This window comes from Uloborus diversus, chromosome 6 (assembly GCF_026930045.1).
Source record: "Uloborus diversus isolate 005 chromosome 6, Udiv.v.3.1, whole genome shotgun sequence".
In the NCBI taxonomy this organism is placed as follows: Eukaryota; Metazoa; Arthropoda; class Arachnida; order Araneae; family Uloboridae; genus Uloborus; species Uloborus diversus.
Genome location: NC_072736.1, coordinates 141369626 through 141389259, shown reverse-complemented (window position 1 = coordinate 141389259; position 19634 = coordinate 141369626). Strand labels below are relative to the sequence as shown.

Genomic DNA, 19634 nt, shown 5'->3' with positions numbered 1-19634 from the left:
CAAAAGGAACCTGGATCGGAATATTAAGCAATAAAACCACACCACATCTATTGAGAAATCGCTCAACGTAATGCAAGTTCCGTGTACGTTATTACGCATGAAATATCGCTACTGAGCAAAACTGCTGGCAGAAATTCGTGTGTAATTTTTTGTATTTGAATAAATTGTAAGAGAAAAATTCTCTGCTATAGTTTTGTTTACTTTCGTTTTTTTTTTTTTAAACAATCGAATCAATTTATAGGAGTGGTACAGAAAAATAATTCATTTATAAACACTTTTTTTTGAGAAGCGGGCGTGCTTTGCTTCGATTAAAACATGCATTGAGTATTGAGTACCATTAACATCAGTTAGGCTAAAAAAGTAGGGTCTGGTGGGACAAAATGGTCAATGGGGTAAAATTGTCATAAATCAAATAAAAAGCTATATATTTAAAATAAATGAAAGAATGAGGGAAAATGTTTTATTTTATATATTAACAATTATTAATTTAGTTTTGAACTACAAATTTTAATGCTGGCAGTACTTTATTTCGTGAAAAAAATGTTTTTGTTTACTTATGAAAAATATGAACATCTCTTAACTTCTTTGTAAAATTTTGTGTATTAAAATTTTGAGCAGATTTTTTGTGTAGGCGAATTCCCAAATGTCTCAAGAACACGACTGCATGAACAGCTATGATGGATTCATTTAACATAATATTTAGGAACAACTTAAGTAAGATGGGGTAAAGTGGTCATAGGTTAATGTTAACATATATCCTTCATCTAAAGTCATTAAATCTTCACTTATGAGGCAGATATTAGTTAAATATGTAGTTTTCTATACATGTATAGTTTTTAAGGTAAAATTGATTAAATACAACTGAACTTAAATTGAATTAAAGAAATATTATAATCCTATAATATTTGAAAAAAAGAAAAAAACAAAAACGTATTTTTTCTGAAACTACAGCTTTTAATTTTATCTAAAAGAATAATTTATGCCATTTCTCCCACCTTCCACCCTCCAAAAAATCAGGTGCAAAATATTGGTAAAAAGTTGGAACTCGGAACAAGAACTATTTCGTATAAATTGAATAAATAGCTGTCTTACCTTTTTTTTTTTCCTTTTCTTTCTTTTTATAAGTAAAATTTTTTTCGGAACTCTATTTCGGTGCAATAACTTCTTATTATGTAATTTAGGAAATTTAGACATTATTCAGACGCTATCTTTAATACATTCCCTAAAGAAATAAAACATTTGTAATACCTTCCCTGATGATATTCATGACATCCAGGCTTGAAATGTGAATAAATTCTAGGTCAACCAAATTTTGACCTTAGTTAACCATCAAAAATTTATAATTGATTAAAATAAATGTAATTTTTCAAAAGAACTTGGGTTGTAAAAGATTTAAAAAATATTGTTATTTATGATGGTTTTAGATCGTTTTGTAAAAAAATATGACCATTTTACCCAACCCCAGGTCACCAACACATATGAAAAAAAAAACGTTAATTCGTTGAAATATATTTTTTTATCCGCAAATTCAGTGCAGCGTGTTCATTATTAATGTCATATAAAATAACGACAAAAAAAAATTAACTTGAATTCTGAAATTTTGAATTCAAATTATGTTTTTCGCAATCACGAACTGAGACAGGACCCTACTCATTGGAGTTATTGTTTCTAGAAACGGCTCCTGTCCCCCCCTCCTCCTGGGCGGTTACGTGTGCATAGTTGTGTGTGTGCGTAGACCTGTGTATTAGGGTGGAACGAAAAAAACAAAGTTTTTATTTTCGAATTGTAATAGTGCAGAAAAGTTGCGATTGGTGAAGAATTACAAAACAAAACAAAAATTTTTAAAATCGGATAATATCTTCCGATCCCGCAACGAGCCTAAAAATTTGAAAAAATGGAAAATTTCATGTGTTTTTAAGTGATTTTTTAAAAACTTTGCTCTAACGTTTCTTTTTAATACTCTAAGACGGAAAAGTTACGATTGCTGAAGTCTTCAGAAACTTAAAAAAAACATATTGAAATCAAATAATACCTTCTGATCCTGGAGCAAGCATGAAAAGTAAAAAAAAGGGAGAATTTAATCTTTTCTTATAGTGATTAAAAATTAAATTGTTCTTGTTTTTTCCCCCCGTTGTTACAGGGAAAAGCCTTTTAAAAAACACTATATTACACATAAACATTAATTTATTTCTTGACTTTTAAAGTATCTTCTAAACATGCAAAACTACCATTCTTTACAACAATGAAACATTTTCAAATAATAGAAAGTTATAAAATATTTACCAAATTTACAATCCAGTATACAAGTCTTATTGTTTTAAGTGTTACTTGTTAAAGCTAATTTATAATCAGATTTTTTGGAAAATTCGGGCATAATTGACCTAGATTTCAATGTTGATCTTATGTAGCCATCTTTTTTTTAAATCCACACACTCTTATTGAAGACTCCGTCACTAGCTTCATACATCTTTCGACAGCTTGCGTATGGCAGGGGAATAGTTTTATATCACAGTCGGGTATAGTGCTTGTTGCAATCAGATTTTCAATGTCTTTGTTTTGAACTTTTCGAAGAAAAGGTAGAGAAGATAGCTTTGTCGTGTTCCAATTAATAATATCTGTGTAATCTTCTGCTTCGAAATTTAGAGATGGAATGACAAAGTTTCTAATGCTTTTGCCTTTAGAAACAGACTCCCTGGCTTTTAAGACGCTTTTAAACGCTAGTTCTCTTATGTGCCTCCTTTCATCAAACACCATTGCTATTAATAAGTTTTCGGGATGCGCAAAGAAAGAGTTTCTTTCAATGACAGGGTAAACAACTTGTTTTAGATTGTCAGGTAAGTATCGACAGGTTTGAATTGTTCTGTAAACATGAATGGCATCGTCTGTGAAGTGTTTGCGGTTCTTTATTTCAAACCAGACCGACATGTAACATCTCAAAATAAAAGTCACTATGTCTTTTAAGTCACCTGATGGGATCGATACACTCACGTACAGTCTAAGGACTCTATTTGAACAAGTGAGCCATCTGGAATGTGAGAGGGGGCCAGGGTCACGATTTGACAAATCATTTGGGCAATTTCCATCCTTTATTGCCTGAGATATATCTAAAAGATATCTTTGATCCTTGCTCAAGCACTTTCTGTTTACATCTGGAATTGTACAGTCAGTTGCTTGAAAATCTATTGCTGGCAGTTTTTCGCAACCTCTGAGTTGTTCTCCTACTGGTCCAGAAAACGAATTTGGGCCAGTTGTTCCACCATCCAAATACCGAAAAAGATGGCGAAAAGGCAACTCAATGAAATGTAATAAACAAATAGCCCATTGCAATGGTCGTCTAATATAAATTTCAAATTGACGAATCGCGCCACTTTTCCACCCAGTATTGATTTTAGTACCATCGCAACCTACGATGGCTAAATCATCCAGTGAAATTCTTTGTTCATTTAGATATGAAACAATGCTATTCACTATGTCTTTGGCTGATGCAGAGTTTTGAGACACGTGGGCAATATAAACGGAATCAGGTTCTTTGATAATAGAATAATGCTCTTCTTTCACTGTTCGCCGAAATTGCTTTGATTCAATCTTATCTATATATAAAGTATCATCTTTTCTTCCGTCAAAATAAATACCCCGAACGGAGTCTTGTTTAATGCCACTTTGCAGATCTTTTCTATTTTGGCTCTTTTCTCTCCTAATTTTTTGTCTATCAACAACTTTAGAAGTATCTATTTCAGTCACTAAGCCAACGTCTTGAAGCGCACTGGATGCTATGGCAGCAGTTGCACGATCAGATACGCCGGTAACGATCGCTACTTAGTGCCGTAGTTTTCAACTTAATTCTCATCTGCCACCGGGTTTTCTTCTCTGGGTCGGTTGACTTGTAATCATTATCAGGTTCTATCTTGACTGAACAACTTGGTTGTTCTTCATTTGAAAGATCAGATTCATCTTTCATGACTGAAACGCACTCAGTAACTTTTCGTTTTAAGGCATAGGCTTTTCTTTGAAATCTTTTTTTCAACCTTTTTGTTTCCTTTTGGTCCAAAGTTCCAATTTTTCCTATGCCATGTTTCCTCTGAAGATAGAGAAATCTTTGTTCAGAGATCGGTATCTTTTTAGATTTTTCACACGTACATTTCGTGTAAATTGGACATTCACAAATGTCTAGGGTCTTTTTACAAGTGCAAACAACATTCATTACGCACTTACATGCAGAGACGTCAAAGAGTTTCCTTGCTTCACTTTTAAATTTATCAATCCTTTCTTTAAACTTTGGTTTATCCTTGTCTCGGTTGAAAGATCTCATGAAATTGAGATATTTTTTGTAGAAGATATCAATGAGCTGAGCAATTCTTTTCACGGAAACTGTAGGAATTGAGGCCTTATCAAAGATACATTTAACTTTTTGCGCTACTATGTCCTTCACAATGGAAAAACTCACTTTCGTGTTTTTGACTTTTCTAGCTAACTCAAATCTCTCTTGAAAGCAACTTTGAAGTACATTTTCATAAGTAGGGAGCTTTTTTGTTGGCAAATCTCTCGGGTGGCCAAATATAAGGCACTCAAAGGACTTTCTCGAAATTCTTTTCTGCAAAGATGGATTCATGTTTGAAACACGTTTAGCAGAGCAAATCGACTTCACACGCACATTAGAAACATGGAGAAAAACTGATGCCAGCATGACTACTTTATTCATTTAAGTAAGATACCTATAGACACAAGCCAACTAAAAAGCTCATAAATTCAAGATCGTGAGGCGCTAATGGGGCGTATTAGATGCATACATTGTACTGAGCGGCATAAACAAATATAAGTCTCGCGGGATTAAAGGACCATGTGGACAATTTCACGGGCAGGCTAATACTAAAATATCACATTTGTTTTATAAACAAACGTTCTTCTATTAGTATTTCATACCTAACTTATGAGGATCGTTAAACTAAAATAAAAAAAAAGCTGAAAAAGGGCTTAAAGTTTACATTTTCTCAAACATGTAGGTTCGTTGCGCGATCGGAATATATTGTTTTATTTCAAAAAGATATTTTTTGTTTTTGTTTTGAAGTCTTCACTAAACGTAACTTCTCCGTTCTGTAGCTTGAAAAAGTACATTATACCAAAAATGTTAAAAATTCGGAAAAAAAACCTGAAATACTCAACTTTTTCGATTTTTTAGGCTTGTTTCTGGATCAGAAGGTATTATTCGATTTCAATTTTTTTTTTCATTTCTGAAGGCTTTACCAATCGTAACTTTTCCATCTTAGAGCCTTAAAAAGAAACATTAAAACAAAATTTTTGAAAAATCACTAAGAAAACACAAAATTTTCCATTTTTTCAAATATTCAGGCTCGTTGCGGGATCGGAAGATATTATCCGATTTTTAAAATTTTTGTTTTATTTTGTAATTTTTCACCAATCGCAACTTTTCCGCACTATTACGATTCGAAAATAAAAACTTTGTTTTTTTCGTTCCACCCTACTGTGTATATGCTCTTAGGCGTGTGTGAGTGTTTGTGTGTGGAGTCGTGTGTGTGTATGTGTGTGAATGTGCGTGTGTGTAGGACATGGACGTCTCCGACCAGGAGAAGCGGATAGCTCAAAACCGGAGCAGCCGCGCCGCCAGCAGAGGACGGTGGGTGGTGGTGCTGCAGAGGCTTCTGGTGCAAGTTGAAAAAGGCACGGACACCAAAAACGGTCAAATGAGAACAATAAGCAATCGTGATAAAAAAAACCTTATTTTTTTATCTTCTCATCGTTTCTGTGCTCTTTTTCATTCAAACAGAAAATATAGAACTGTAAAAAGATATATTGATCATTCGGAAAAAAAAAAGATTCGTAATTAGTTTTTGGTTTTTAATTTTGAATACAACGACATCGAAATAAAAATACATTATATAAAACTAATAGTTTTTCTTTCAAATATCTCACAATATATGCAGTATACAAATGCTTGTTTACAATGAAGACATTTTTGCATGAAATACGATTAATTCAAATGTAAATTTGAAGAATAATATAGAATATATAACTTAAAAAATGAAGGAATTCTATTATTATATGCATTGTATAATTACCAGATTTAAAGTCTTGTAAAATTCACTAATGAAAGAAAATTGGATACATGAGGTCAAAAAAATTTTTTATTCGTGGAAGCTTGTAAGCATGTTTGATAAGAAAGAATAAAGTGCACATAATAAGAATTAATGCTGAGAAATGTAGTAATTTATGTCTTTTCATTGCAGTTTACGTATTTTAACTTATGCGTATCTTGAAAAATACAGGTTTTCTTAAAACCAACATACAAGTTTAGCTAACTCATAATTTTTAGAGAAAAAAATAATGTAGTATTTTAAGAAACAAGCCAAATTGTCTTTCAAAGTCTACTTGGTGAGGCATCAAGCAGTAAGTAATACACAGTGACGGATAAATTGGTGGGCTTGGCAAATTATGATTGATTGTGATGTAAGACGGCAAAGTAAAGAAGAATGACTTTTATGTTTTTGACTACACCACACTCTAGTTGGAAACATAATGTATCACATAGTTGTTTAACATAGTTTTGACGAGCTAAAGAAGTCATTGCAGATATGAACATCAATAGCTTGAGAAAGATGTATTTTAATGAATAATATATTTTATAGATGATTTTTGCCTCTTCTTCTTTAGCCGACTTTTCGGTGGAAGTAAAAAAAAAGTGCTTTATAAAGTATAAAACTTCATACGCTACTGAATATAGAGGAATATATTTAGTATAACTAAAGAAATTAATATTAACAAATAAAAACTGGAGAGTGAAAGTATGAAATGTAGGAAATATTTGTCTTCTGGTCTGTGTGCCAGTCCCTCTTCTTACAAATTTTGTTGAGAAAGTAAATTGATTAGGATAAATCGTTTAACATTCTTTTCTTTTTGTTTTAATTCTCTCTTACTGTTTATTTTTAAATCCTTACACTCAGACTTAATAAATTTTTATCTGAACAATTTTTTGCTCAGTTGGTTTTTAATGCTAAGGAAAAACTTCTGCTTGCAAGTTGAAATTTGAGTCTACATAAATCCTTAACTAAAAGCCAGATTCGATTTAAACAAGCTTCAGTAAAAAACGGTTTTGACGCAGAACATATACACATGGATTTTTGATGTGATTATTTTAGGGATATTTTTGAAGATTCGGAATTTTTAAACCTAGCTTTTTTTCACACTACTCCATTATTGTTTTATCATGAAACTAAGATCAAACCCAGTGGCACGACAGCCCATGGGGCCAAGGCCTACTGTGCCCATCTCAGTCTTCCTGACCAAGGGCTCTACTGTGCTAGGCAGATGTTCCAGTGAGGTAGTCAGCCGAACGTGGAACCCCCAGGGTTTAGTTCCCAAGCACGCTTGGTACTCATTTTATCGACCCACTGAAGGGATGAACGGCTAAGTCAACTATGCCCGACCCGGGAATAGGGAGAGCGAAACGCTACCACTCAGCCACTGGGCATCTTCTTTCATCATCAGTCAATCTTTTTTTCTTGGTTGAAATGCACGTATAATTCTAGAAGTGCAAAAACGAAATTCGCAAATATATTGCTTGAAAATCTGAAAACCGATTAACATTTCGCGGAAAAATATACCAGAATTGTTTTTTTTGCTTTACGTTTGGATTCCACTATGTCTTTCTCAGGGTCGATCAGATGCAGCATTTTTACATTATTGAAGCTGATGCAGCGGTCTCTTTATTTGCTTTTCCAAAATCACTAAATCAGCACCGATTCTCTTCTTTCTCAACAATGTTAAAGTGAGCATGGAATTGTCTCAATTTCTCTCTTTGCTAAAAGTTTATTTTTTTTCTATTTTTATCCGATATGAGGCGTCTATATTTAGTAAGTATATGATTACAGCTTATGTATATATATTTTTGCAGTAGTCTCCAGCTCGGTTAATCATCAGGAGCCCTTATTGTACGCGTGTGCCAATTTTCAAAACTACATGTTTTTTTTGTTTTGTTTTTTCAAACCGTTCATTGACTAGACTAGTATATATCATTAAGAAGCAGTCTCCAGCTCGGTTATTCACTATTCCTGATTGAGGAGTTCAAATAAGAACGAAATTGCAGTCTCAGGATGCAATAAGCAGGGTGTCTAGTATAATGCGTGTACATAATTATTTAGTTTACCATATGGTAGAACCATGGGTTGAGCTGATTTTGAAACGAAACCGGACTTTGGCAACCGTTTTCAACCTGATTGTATTTGCTCCAAATCGTTTTTTGATGTGAGAGTATTGTTGAAGAAGTACAAAACTAAGAAGATAAAAATCTTGAAAATTCACAGGTTGAGCTGGTTTTGGTGCTAAACGTCACATATATTATACGTATATGCAGTGGAACCTCGATCATCCGAAATCCGTTTAACGGGAACTTTGTTTAATCGAAGCTTTCTTTTATAATACAGGGTAAGCGCAAACGATGGACCTGATTTCAAAAAACATCAGTTTCGGAACTACTTTTCATATAACAAAATGTAATACATGAATTATAGAGAAATGCAGTTAGTTTTTTTTTTTTTTTTCTAATTTGCTCAACTTTACAAATGTGCAATGTGTGAGCACACTGTGCAAAATGTGCAGTTATAAATGCTCAACGTTGGATCATTTTGTTACACGATATCATCTAATCCGTAATATTGTTCGTACCACACGTTTTAGCTATCACGCTATTAATGCTTCGTACTCCTGCACAGATAAGTTTTCTACATGTTTGTAGAATATCGAGGGTTGATAAATAGTGTCTTTCGCGTAATCATCGTAAAAATAAGTCACATTGCTTGTGGATTGAGCAAGATTTTAGACTAAATGCTGGTTGTGTAACAAAATGATCAAACATCGAACATTTGCAACTGAAGACAACTTGATGTACAGGGTATCTGAAATGTGTTTGACATATTTTGAAAATTCATAGAAAAACAGCAAATTGTCGTATGAATATGCGGTTTGTGTCATAATACTTCACAGGTTTACAAAATAGTTTATGTTCATTTATGTCAAATTGTGTAGCATCGCTAGTATTAAAGATATGAAAATGCGATTTGCCCAAGTAGGTTCAACTGTCGTACCACATTCCACGCTGGCTAGAACATAGGATACACTTTAGTAACGTTTAGACGTGGTTTGAGCAACAAAAGGCGCACACATTGAAGTCCTGAAATAAAAGGGATTGCTTTCTTTTAAAATTATTTAACACCACACATTACGTTTTCTCTTCTTACTGAGACGGTCCAGCGCCATATTTAAATACAGTTTGCGTCTTTTTCTTTTTACGATGTCATAAAATATTCGTGAACCTCAGAAGTATTCTTGTGCAAACCGATTATTTATGAGACAATTGGTTGCTTTTATATGAGATTTTAAATGTATCAAAAATTTTTTGGACACCCTTTCTATTTTCTTTACATTTATGTATCATTTATTACAACATGTGCAGTAGTTTCGAAAATATACATTTTTAATACTTAGATCCATCATTTTTTCAACCAGAATATTGTTCGTAAGTAATCCTTCCTTGAACTTCATTTATTTCTAGCATTTAAAGGCCCCAGTAGATTTGATATTAGTGCCCAGTAACAATTCTAAATAGCACTAAGCCCATAAACGAGTAGTGCAATTACAGGGCGTTCCTCTGTTCCGAGTCAAATCACACTTGGAAATGGTGGTAATCTCCTACCAGGTGTTAGATTGATATTAGGGTAAATAATTAAGTACGTAATGTTTCTTCTTGGATTAGTTGTGTGTGGATCGAATGATGCTGGACTCGAAGTCATGATTAAAACTATTTTATTACCACAAAGATATCTTTTTTCTTTTTTGATTTCGTGATGTAAATACTAGATGAAAAGGGACGGTTAGAAATTTCCAAAACATTATGGTAAGAACATACTCAAACGGCATAGGTAAAAGAATAAAAAAGTATTGTTTCTTTTTTTTTTAAATAAACGCTTATATTGACGAAATTAAAATAAAAAATGTGTTGCTGACCCTGTAATAACGGTACTGTTCTTTTGTTACTTTTCCACTCTATATTTTTGCAAAACATTATGATTAAAATTACCGGTTTTTCTCAATGCTTGCTTTCAGTCGCACGTAATTGCCAAGAAAATATTTTGCACTATTCAATGGCAGCAGTAATTTGTATGTTCTTCCTACAAATCTTTAATCTCACTCATACAGTCGAGTTCTTCCCAAAATGTGCTTCAAACAGTATCGAAAATTTTTAATGGTCCTTGCGAGAAACTTAGTAATTATTAAGACCCCCCGTAATACTGAATGCCTATCGCATTTGGCTAAAAAAGTGAACTTTCATCAACATCCCCATTGACTTCAGGTCGGAGCACAGCGCATCCTAGCGGCAATCCAACGATGGCGCCGCTAATGGCGATGGATTTACTTATTTGCCTCTTGAATGGTAAAATTCTTAAACAGCACCACCCAGGGCCGGTTCTAGTAGTTCTGCCGCCCAAGACTATATTGACAAGTGCCGCCCCCTCCCATTGAATAATAATAATAATAATAATATAAAATAATAATACATTAAGAAACAAAATATAAAGTTTTTAAAATTAAAGTAAGTTTCTTGTTAAATTCCAAACTGGGTTTTGCATATCCAAGCTTTATTTTTTTAACATTAAAGTAGTGCATCTTTTGGCATTGAAACAGATATTGATATTTTCAAAAAACTTAAATCACGCAATTTACCGCCCCTAAAATTAAGTTGAATTTCTAGTTAAATTCCGAAGTATGTTTTACATATCCATCCGAACACTAGTACACATTATTTTTTCTTTTTTTCAGCATTGAAGTAGTGCATCTTATGGCGCTGAAGCAAATATTCATAATTTTAAAAAAAGTTTCAATTTTGACATATGCCGCCCTAGGTGGCCGCCTAGGTTACCTGCTCATGGAACCAGGCCGGGCACACCAGCGGATATCTAACAAAGGCGTTGCTATTCAAACAATTCAAATCAAATCGTTAATTGGTTAATTTCTAAGTTTAAATTATGAAATTAACAAATTCTTAACTATTAACTTCTAATACCTTCGATAATGGCAGTGGCCTCAGTATCAAAATTGACTGGTCCTCGTTCCCTTGTTTTGAGTTCATTTTCGATTGCTTGCTTACTCATAGCATACTAAATCATTCTATCTATATATACTTCGTGTGCTCGCACAAAAACCCTTCTTCAGACATCCTGAGCAACATACAGCCAAAAACTTTGCATCAGATTTGATAGTAACAGCAGCGTTATAGTCAAATTCTCGGTTATATTTAATCCACCTTCGTGTTGATGAGGCCAGAGGAAACTCAAATGGGGGTTCGTAGCGGTTCTGACATGCAAATCTACCCAATTGTATGTGCTGGGAAAATTGTGTAGGCGTCACACCTGATAAATTACTTTATGGAGAAGTTCCTCGCATCACATTCAGAAAAAAAAGAGTGATTTATAAGACTAAAATCTTACCTGAAATTAAAAACTACGATTTTAAACGAGCTGATGTGTGAATCACATGACTTCCTTTTACTCCAATTTAATGTCATTTCCCCATTATTCGCTATTTTAATGTGATTCAATATTTATTCTCTAAATATCACCAACAATGGCCAAATTGAAACCAAAAAAAAAAAAAACTCCGCCAAATTTGTCGCCAAGTTGGCGACAAAACTAGGCGACCAAAAGACTGGCGATATATCGCCAAGTGTCTGACAAATTATAACGCCACTTGAGTTTACATCGAAATTAACAATGATTTCCCCCCAAAAAGGTGCAAAAGACCCCCTTAGGAACATCCGAAAGCAACCAAAAGGGGAGGTGCACAACTAGACCCCACTACGAGTCTATGTACCAAATTTCAACTTTCTAGGACATACCATTTTTGAGTTATGCGAGATACATACGCACATACGCACATACGCACATACACACATACGCACATACATACAGACGTCACGAGAAAAGTCGTTGTAATTACCTCGGTGATGGTCAAAATGGATATTTCGCGTGTCTATACATTCTTAGGCACTTTTCCGCATGTGGTCGAATCGAAAAAAAAACTCAACATTCATTTGGGGGTGAGCAAAATGGAAATTAAGGGCGATTTTTGAGTGAAAATTTTTTCGCGAATACAATACTTCCTTTTTTGTAAAAGGAAGTAAAAAGGAAATAAGAAAACAAGATTTTTTTGCAAATCTGACAATATTTAACGGAGCCTGGAATGTTTTTTTTATTATTTTGCATTTTTAATAAAATTTAAACTTTCGTTTACTTGTTTAAAAAAAATGGAACACAGCAAAATTATCGTAAGATGAAACATGCCTTTACCATTCATAAAATTAATTCAGCTAGGTTCAACACTGAGTAAAACCAGTGTTTAACAGTTTACATTAATGCAGCATCAAAAAACTATAAAAAAAAAACGTTGAAAAATGCGAAAACGATTGTTTCTAGTAAAACTGCATAGTTCGCTTTCTTATGTTTTGACGGTAAATAAAATCGTTCAGGACTTTGTTACCAAGTTCGGCCTTTTCTTTTAAAGTGTTCCCCATTGATATTTCCATCAAACTTTTAGTGGCTAAGAATGTCTTAATTGATTTATTAAGCGGAATTTTAAAATTTTCATAGACTGTTGAATTGACTGCGGCACTAAAATTTTAAAGAACACGTCGAAAGTTTTATCTCAGTAAAGCTTTTTAAAAATATTTTATTATTGCAAATATTAGTATTTTTCACACTCGGAATTTAGATGTCATAACTAAGCACTGATGTTTTTCGTCCTTCCTTGCCGGTGTAGTAAAAATTTCATGATGAATATAGGAAACAGTAGTTATTTTCAAAATCATGATGCCAGCTTTATACTTCAATGAAATTTAATCTTTGGTGCATTTGTAGTTCGAATGACACTCTTTCTTTTTTTTTCTAATCAGGATACATCTGCTTGAAAAAAAAGTACCTTAACGGCAGAGCTTAAAATAAAATCTTGCAATTAGGATTACAATTACAGGGCGTTTCTTTTATCCAGTGCCAAACAGGGATACAAAAGAGTTTTAGTAATCGCGTAGCGAAGGGTGGAGTGATATAAGTATAAATAATTGAATGGTGTAATGCCTCTTTTCATTTACCTAAAAATCATTTATGACTATAATTGAATGGTATTGTATTTACTGTTTGTTGAGAGTACTTAAAGTCACGTTGACTACAGAAAATGAGACGAAAAATTTGATTCATTTGTTTTCAACGATGTTGCTCTTTGAGTGCAAAAATAATAATCATCATTATACGAATAAATGAAACTGTTGTTTTCTCAATTCCAAAGTCATTTTTAATGACTATTCTATTCGAATAAAATGATTAGAGTAGAAGTAAAAATTTTTGTGCGAGATATTTTTAATTCGAGTTCGCATTTCAAGTCGTTGAGTTATACTGTTGTTTCACTTTTCCTCCTAATTTTTTTCTTTATTCTATGTTTTCATTAGTGGCACCCGTATGGTTTTGCCCGTAGCAGAAAATTAAAAGGTCATTTGGTTCTCCTCTATATTTACAAATATTGGATGATGATTTGCTCGCCAATTTGCTATATTCATTTGCTTGCCCATGTTACGGTTCCTCGTTAAGATAATTTGGTAATTTAGTCGTCCACGTTGTAATAATTTGCTCGGTGAAATTTTCTTAAAATGGGAATAGAAGAGGAGAAAATCGAATTTTCGAAAAATCTCTTCGAGGTGCACGCCCCTATGCTACAAACTAACTATGTGCGAAATTTCATGAAAATCAGCCAAATGGTCTGGGCGCTATGCGTGTCACAGAGATCCAGACATCCAGACAGCCGGAGATCTAAACATGCAGACAGACTTTCAGCTTTATTATTAGTAAAGATTACGTGGAGAATGATATTTTACATTGGGAAACGTTTTATAGAACTGGCATCGAATTCTTTTTCATTTAAATTAAGAATGCTTTCATATGATTCTTTACAATATTATTTTAGTGTATGTCGAGCATGGCGGCATTTTTCTTCCTTTGTCATTTAAGAAGCAATCTGGCTGGTACCTGCTTCGTTCTTTACTCTATATTATTTTGGAACGAAACTGTTATTGTAAAATAAAAATAAAAATAAATCGCTGCAAAAAATGCATTTTCTTGTCGTGCAGTGGTTTATTCAAATACCAGAGGCAGGTAGAAACATACAGAACGTTTAAACAAATCTTTCAGAATTTCTAAGACAAATATTGGTTATCTCCACGATACGGAAACATAACATTGCGGTGTCAGAAATATAATTTTTGACACGGTAGATGCCCTTACGCAAATGTTCTAGAAGTGTTCGGAGTTTCCAGCACCGTAGATGTAAATCTGTATTAAATTCAGTAGATAAATCATTAACTGTTTTTTTACTCACATTACTCTTGTTCGATTAAGTTTATTATTATTACAAATACTCATTTGCCATCGTTTTACTTATGTAGTTTGAATGTACGTTAGAGCTTCATAAAACCATTTCGACCCAGCATTGCTATATATTTTCGTATGCCTAGGTTGTAACCTACCCCTATGAGACATTTTGAAACCGTTAACAGGAGAACTGTGTTTGTTTTTGGATCCCTTTAGTCAATTGTACTTCCAATAAGCACTGAAGAAATGAGTAATATAATTTATTATTAATTCTGTTCAATAAGATTTTTTTAATGAACACATCATGTAGCAGTCACAGAAAAAAATTGTATGCCTGCTTAGCTTTAAAAAAGTGTATGCTTTACAATTATATACCTAAAGTTAATAATTTGTCTAAACTTTCTTTGGAGGCTCCGAAAAATATCCACAATACTGTTTTTAACAGTTAAAATTACGAAGCGTAAAGCAATCGTTAAAATTTTCATTCTTTTCAAAAAACTCGTCACTATATTTTTTTCGCAGCACTCGGACAATATTATTTGAAACTGCTATAGTGAGAACTTTTGCCAAAGTAGTTGAAAAGTGAAATTAAAAAAAATAACTCTCAAAATCTATCAATTGTTAGTAGCGTAAAAGTCTCAAAAATAGATAAATTAATAGCACCTTAAAGGAATGTGTAACGAAGCATGCTAAGTTTTGAACACGTTATGACATTTGACATTAGAAGAGAAACATCTTTTTTTTTAAAACCCTTTTAGAAATGTGTTTTCACTGCAGCAGTTTCAAATATTATTGTCTGAGTACCGCGAAAATAATTGCACAATTATTTGATTTTGAAAGAATCGAAATTTTAAGCACTATGCACTAACTGGGGACTCAATTTTTTAGCTAAAATTCATATAATTATTTTACTTACCTACCGCGGAGACAAGTTTTCCGCTTCAAGAGCTTCGGGGGAAAGTATTTTTTTCCATCCATCCTAAATTTTATTTATCTGAAGGCAGAGGCAAGTTTTCCACGGTATAGCACTTCGGAGCAAAGTTTTTTTGTTTTTTTCTATCAACCGTAACTTTTATGAATTTAAGTACAATCATTTTAATAAGCTTTGTCAAATGTCTTCAAAAAAGATTAAGAGTTAGAGCTACGACATTGATTTGATTAAATTTAATGCTGTTTATACTGTCTCTTATCGACTTTTGGGAAGGTCCTCTTTGTAAATGCATGTCATACAGTTGCGGTTTTAGTGATATTGTAAGTTTCCCACTGGTGCAGAGGCCGCTCCTTATTGAAATATCTCCATATATTATCCCGCAGTATAAACACAACATGTGTGAGTCTACACAAGAATTTTACTCGATTAAATCTTTGAAAAAAAGTTCTTGCTCATGCATTTGTAGATAGCTAAATTGGTCCATGCTCAACAAAGGACTTAGAGGAGCAATTTATCTAAGGAAAATATCGGGTGGCTACTTGTCAACCTCTGGAGAGGATTAATCAAAAAATAATAAATACAGAAGATGAGTCATATAGAAAGACTTTAAACTAGCTTTATTTTGTAAAAAGATGTTTTTAATCTTTATGTATCTAAAGACAACAATGGTTGTCAAACGGTTTAAGAAAGTTTGTCAAATTTCTCCGTAAATTATCTTTCTTACTATTATTAGGAATTGCAGTTATAAAACTTATTTTATTATAACTAATGTTGATTGTGCGATACAATGATGAACAATGTCTTTTGCGAGAGTTTTTGGGTGGTTTCCTAAGTAAATGGGCCTCACGCAGTTGCAATATTAGTGATTTTTAAAGTTTGCCTCTGGTGCAGAGTTCGTTCAGGGTTTTCCTAATTAAAATATTCCCATACGTAATCCCAAAGCATAAACACAACATATGTGAGTGAACAGAAGTAAGACATAAATTTCAAGCGATTAAATCTTTGAAAAAACGAGTTCTTCCTCACGCATTTGCAGATAGCTAAACTGATCCATGCTCAACAAAGGACATAGCGGAGCAATTTAGCTGAGGAAAATATCGGACGACCACTTTTCAACCTCTGGGGAGGATGAATCAGAAAATAATAAAAAAAAAAAAAAAAAAAAAGAAGAGGGATGGAAGTGCCCAATTGATTCGCGAGAAGACACAATCAGGGTGTCTGTTAAGCGAGTGGATTCGTCGTCAATAGGAAAGGCGAAGATAGATGAATCCCTCTACGGGAACATCGTGGAGGCGAAAATTGCTCTTGTTAACACTTCTCCCCCAGACTTGTTCACATCGGCAAAAGGGGGAAGAAACGGATAAAAGTAAAATAAAGAAATTTGAGAAAGGGAAAAAAGAGATAGGGAATGGGAGGAGATTAGTTGAGAGGGTAATCTCGGAAGTCTGGAAACGAATCTGAAAAGAAATGATTCTTTTTTTTTCTCTCTCCCGTATTCTGTATTTCTGTCTTCATTTATCAAAATGATACTGGTTTGAAACTTATTTGACTAAGGTAGGGTAACAGCATGTTAATGTAATCTGGATGTGATTGAATCATTTGATATAACCACAAATTTCATTACGACTTTATGGTTGCTTCTTCTTTCTTTGGAAAATGCGAATTATTGTTAATAAGCAACAGTAGCAGAATATTTCTTATGAGCTAGCTTCAAAAGCAAATTCAGGCAGTTTTTAAAATGTTACAAAAAAAAAAAAAATAAATAAAATAAAACAAGTTTGTTATGTTGAATATACTGAATCAAAATGAAACAGAACATATGTGAGTAAAAATTGCTTCCGTTATATAGTGTGTATATGATTTTTTGACTTTTTTTTTTAAACCTTCTACACACGAGCAAACAAGTTGAGTCAACTCGGATCAATTTTTGCAGAGTTGCTTCTAGAAACCAGTCGACTTATCGCTCGTAGAAGAAAAGTGTATTCAACTAAATTGCCTCTCGTGAGCACAACGAAGTTGACAAGCATTTTTTTTTTTTCGGAAATTAAATTTAACTAAACGTCTCGTTTGTACGGATGTTGTTTATGTAAATAATTTTATCTGTTTTTTATTTGGTTCACCCTTTGGTCGCCGTCCAAAAGGAACTGCATTAAATACCTTCAACGCAGCTCTATTATTTTTCCATTTTCAAAAGATGACCAGCCCATCTCATTCTGTTAAGTTTGGTAAACTTCAAAATATCAATATCTCTAAAACGTTTATAATGTTAAAAACCGTATCTCCGTCGCTAATTTCCATTGTCACTGATACCACTAAAAATACCTCGTAGCACTTTACTTTCGAAGATTGATTTTGGAAACAGATTTTGATATAATTAAAATCAAAAACTGGAGGTCAACGGCAAAGAGGAGGACAGCCTGGTGGGATCACCTAAAGAAGGCCAAGGACCACAACGGGCTGTCGAACCAATTATGTTGATGAAATAATTTTATCTTATTGAAAGATAAGTGGTTACATTTAAAGCTTTTAATTAAGTATCCATTGTCTTTTCACGCTCTATAATAAATGTAATCTTCAAATTCATTCTTACCTTTCTATATAAATCTCTTTAAATAATGCACTTGCAGTCCGTAAGAATTAGAGCTTGCACCTGTTAACAATGATTTTTTAGAAAGGAGTTTTTCAACAGCATAAAATTACGTTCCACTTTGAACGAACATAACCAGATGTTATCCTATCATTTTTCTTGTCGCCAAGTTTCAAAATTGAAGCAGAAATACTTCCCATAACCTCAACATCTGTCTCCAAAAAAAAAAAAAAAAAAAAACTAAACATCTTCGTTAAAAAAACGAAAATATGTGTTTTTCACTACATCCTCACTTTACACCATGGACAATCTTTCCTCCATCAGACGCTATATAAATAAAGTTTTATTATTTCTAAATATTTAATCGATGCAAATCAGGGTTGAATAGAGAACTTAACTGTCATATGTGTTTTTCACTATATGTGTTTTCACTATATCCTCACTTTACACCATGGACAATCTTTCCTCCATCAGACGCTATATAAATCAAGTTTTATTATTTCTAAATATTTAATCGATGCAAATCAGGGTTGAATAGAGAACTTAACTGTCATATGTTTTTTTCACTATATGTGTTTTCACTATATCCTCACTTTACACCATGGACAATCTTTCCTCCACCAGACCCTATATAAATCAAATTTTGTTCCTTCTAAATATTTAATCGATGCAAATCAGGGCTGAGCAGAGAACTTAATTGTCATTTTCTTTTAGTGAAATATAACTGTTAAATTACTTTCTATAAAAATACGACAGTGTTTCGAAGACAGGCATTTGTTTCAAAATGAGAGGCAAAAAAAAAAAAAAAAATTAAAAATACGCACACACAATTTTTTTTTTTCCACTTACCACATTGGCCGTGGTGCTGCACGAAAATCCGTATCTGCTGTGAGCAGGAAGCCATTTTTAACTGGCATTCACTAGAGTAGGTCACACCATCATTTCCGCAAACTGGCGCAAACACGTCTGAGCATGCATCTTGACATCGGCAATAACCTTGCTGTGTTATTTCATCAACCAGACATTCAGCACCGTAAGAACAATACATCTTCTCGCATGGCTCTGAAAACACAAAAGAGAAATTTGCAATCAGTTTTCATTGAATGGAAGTAACATTTAAAAACCAAATTTCATTTAACAGGAAATATCCAACGTTGTTTATCTTTACTAATAATAAAGCTGAAAGTATCTCTGTCCGGAGGATGTCTGGATGTCTGTAGGATATCTGTAGGATGTCTGTAGGATGTCTGTGACGCGCATAGCGCCTAAACTGTTCGGCCGATTTTCATGAAATTTGGCACAAAGTTAGTATGTAGCATGGGGGTGTGCACCTCGTAGCGATTTTTCGAAAATTTGATGTGGTTCTTTTTCTATTCCAATTTTAAGAAAAAAAATATCATAAGATGAACGAGTAAATTACGAAATTATCATAATGTGGAACCGTAACATGGTCCGAAGCCAATTGGCGAGATACGAAATGATCATAACGTGGAACCGTAAAATGGATACAAGCCAACTGGCGAGAAAATTCACCATACATTATTTGTAAATGTACAGGCGAACCAAAAGACCTTTTGATTTTTCTATTACGGGCAAAGCCGTGCGGGTATCACTAGTCACAAATAAACAGATTATAGAAAAGTTTTCTGTAATCTGTTTATTTGTGCTAGACAACATTGGATATTTCCTGTTATTC

At 33.4% G+C, this 19634-nt stretch overlaps 1 protein-coding gene across 1 annotated transcript in view; it reads right to left on the bottom strand.

Moving 5' to 3' along the window:
* The window catches only part of LOC129225012 (agrin-like), a 147471-nt gene extending 128485 nt beyond the window's left edge, over positions 1–18986 (bottom strand). The window contains exon 1 of the mRNA XM_054859559.1: positions 18788–18986. Within this exon, the coding sequence (XP_054715534.1) occupies positions 18788–18986 (199 nt within the window). The remainder of the gene's footprint in view (positions 1–18787) is intronic.
* Between the last annotated feature and the right edge of the window lie 648 nt (positions 18987–19634).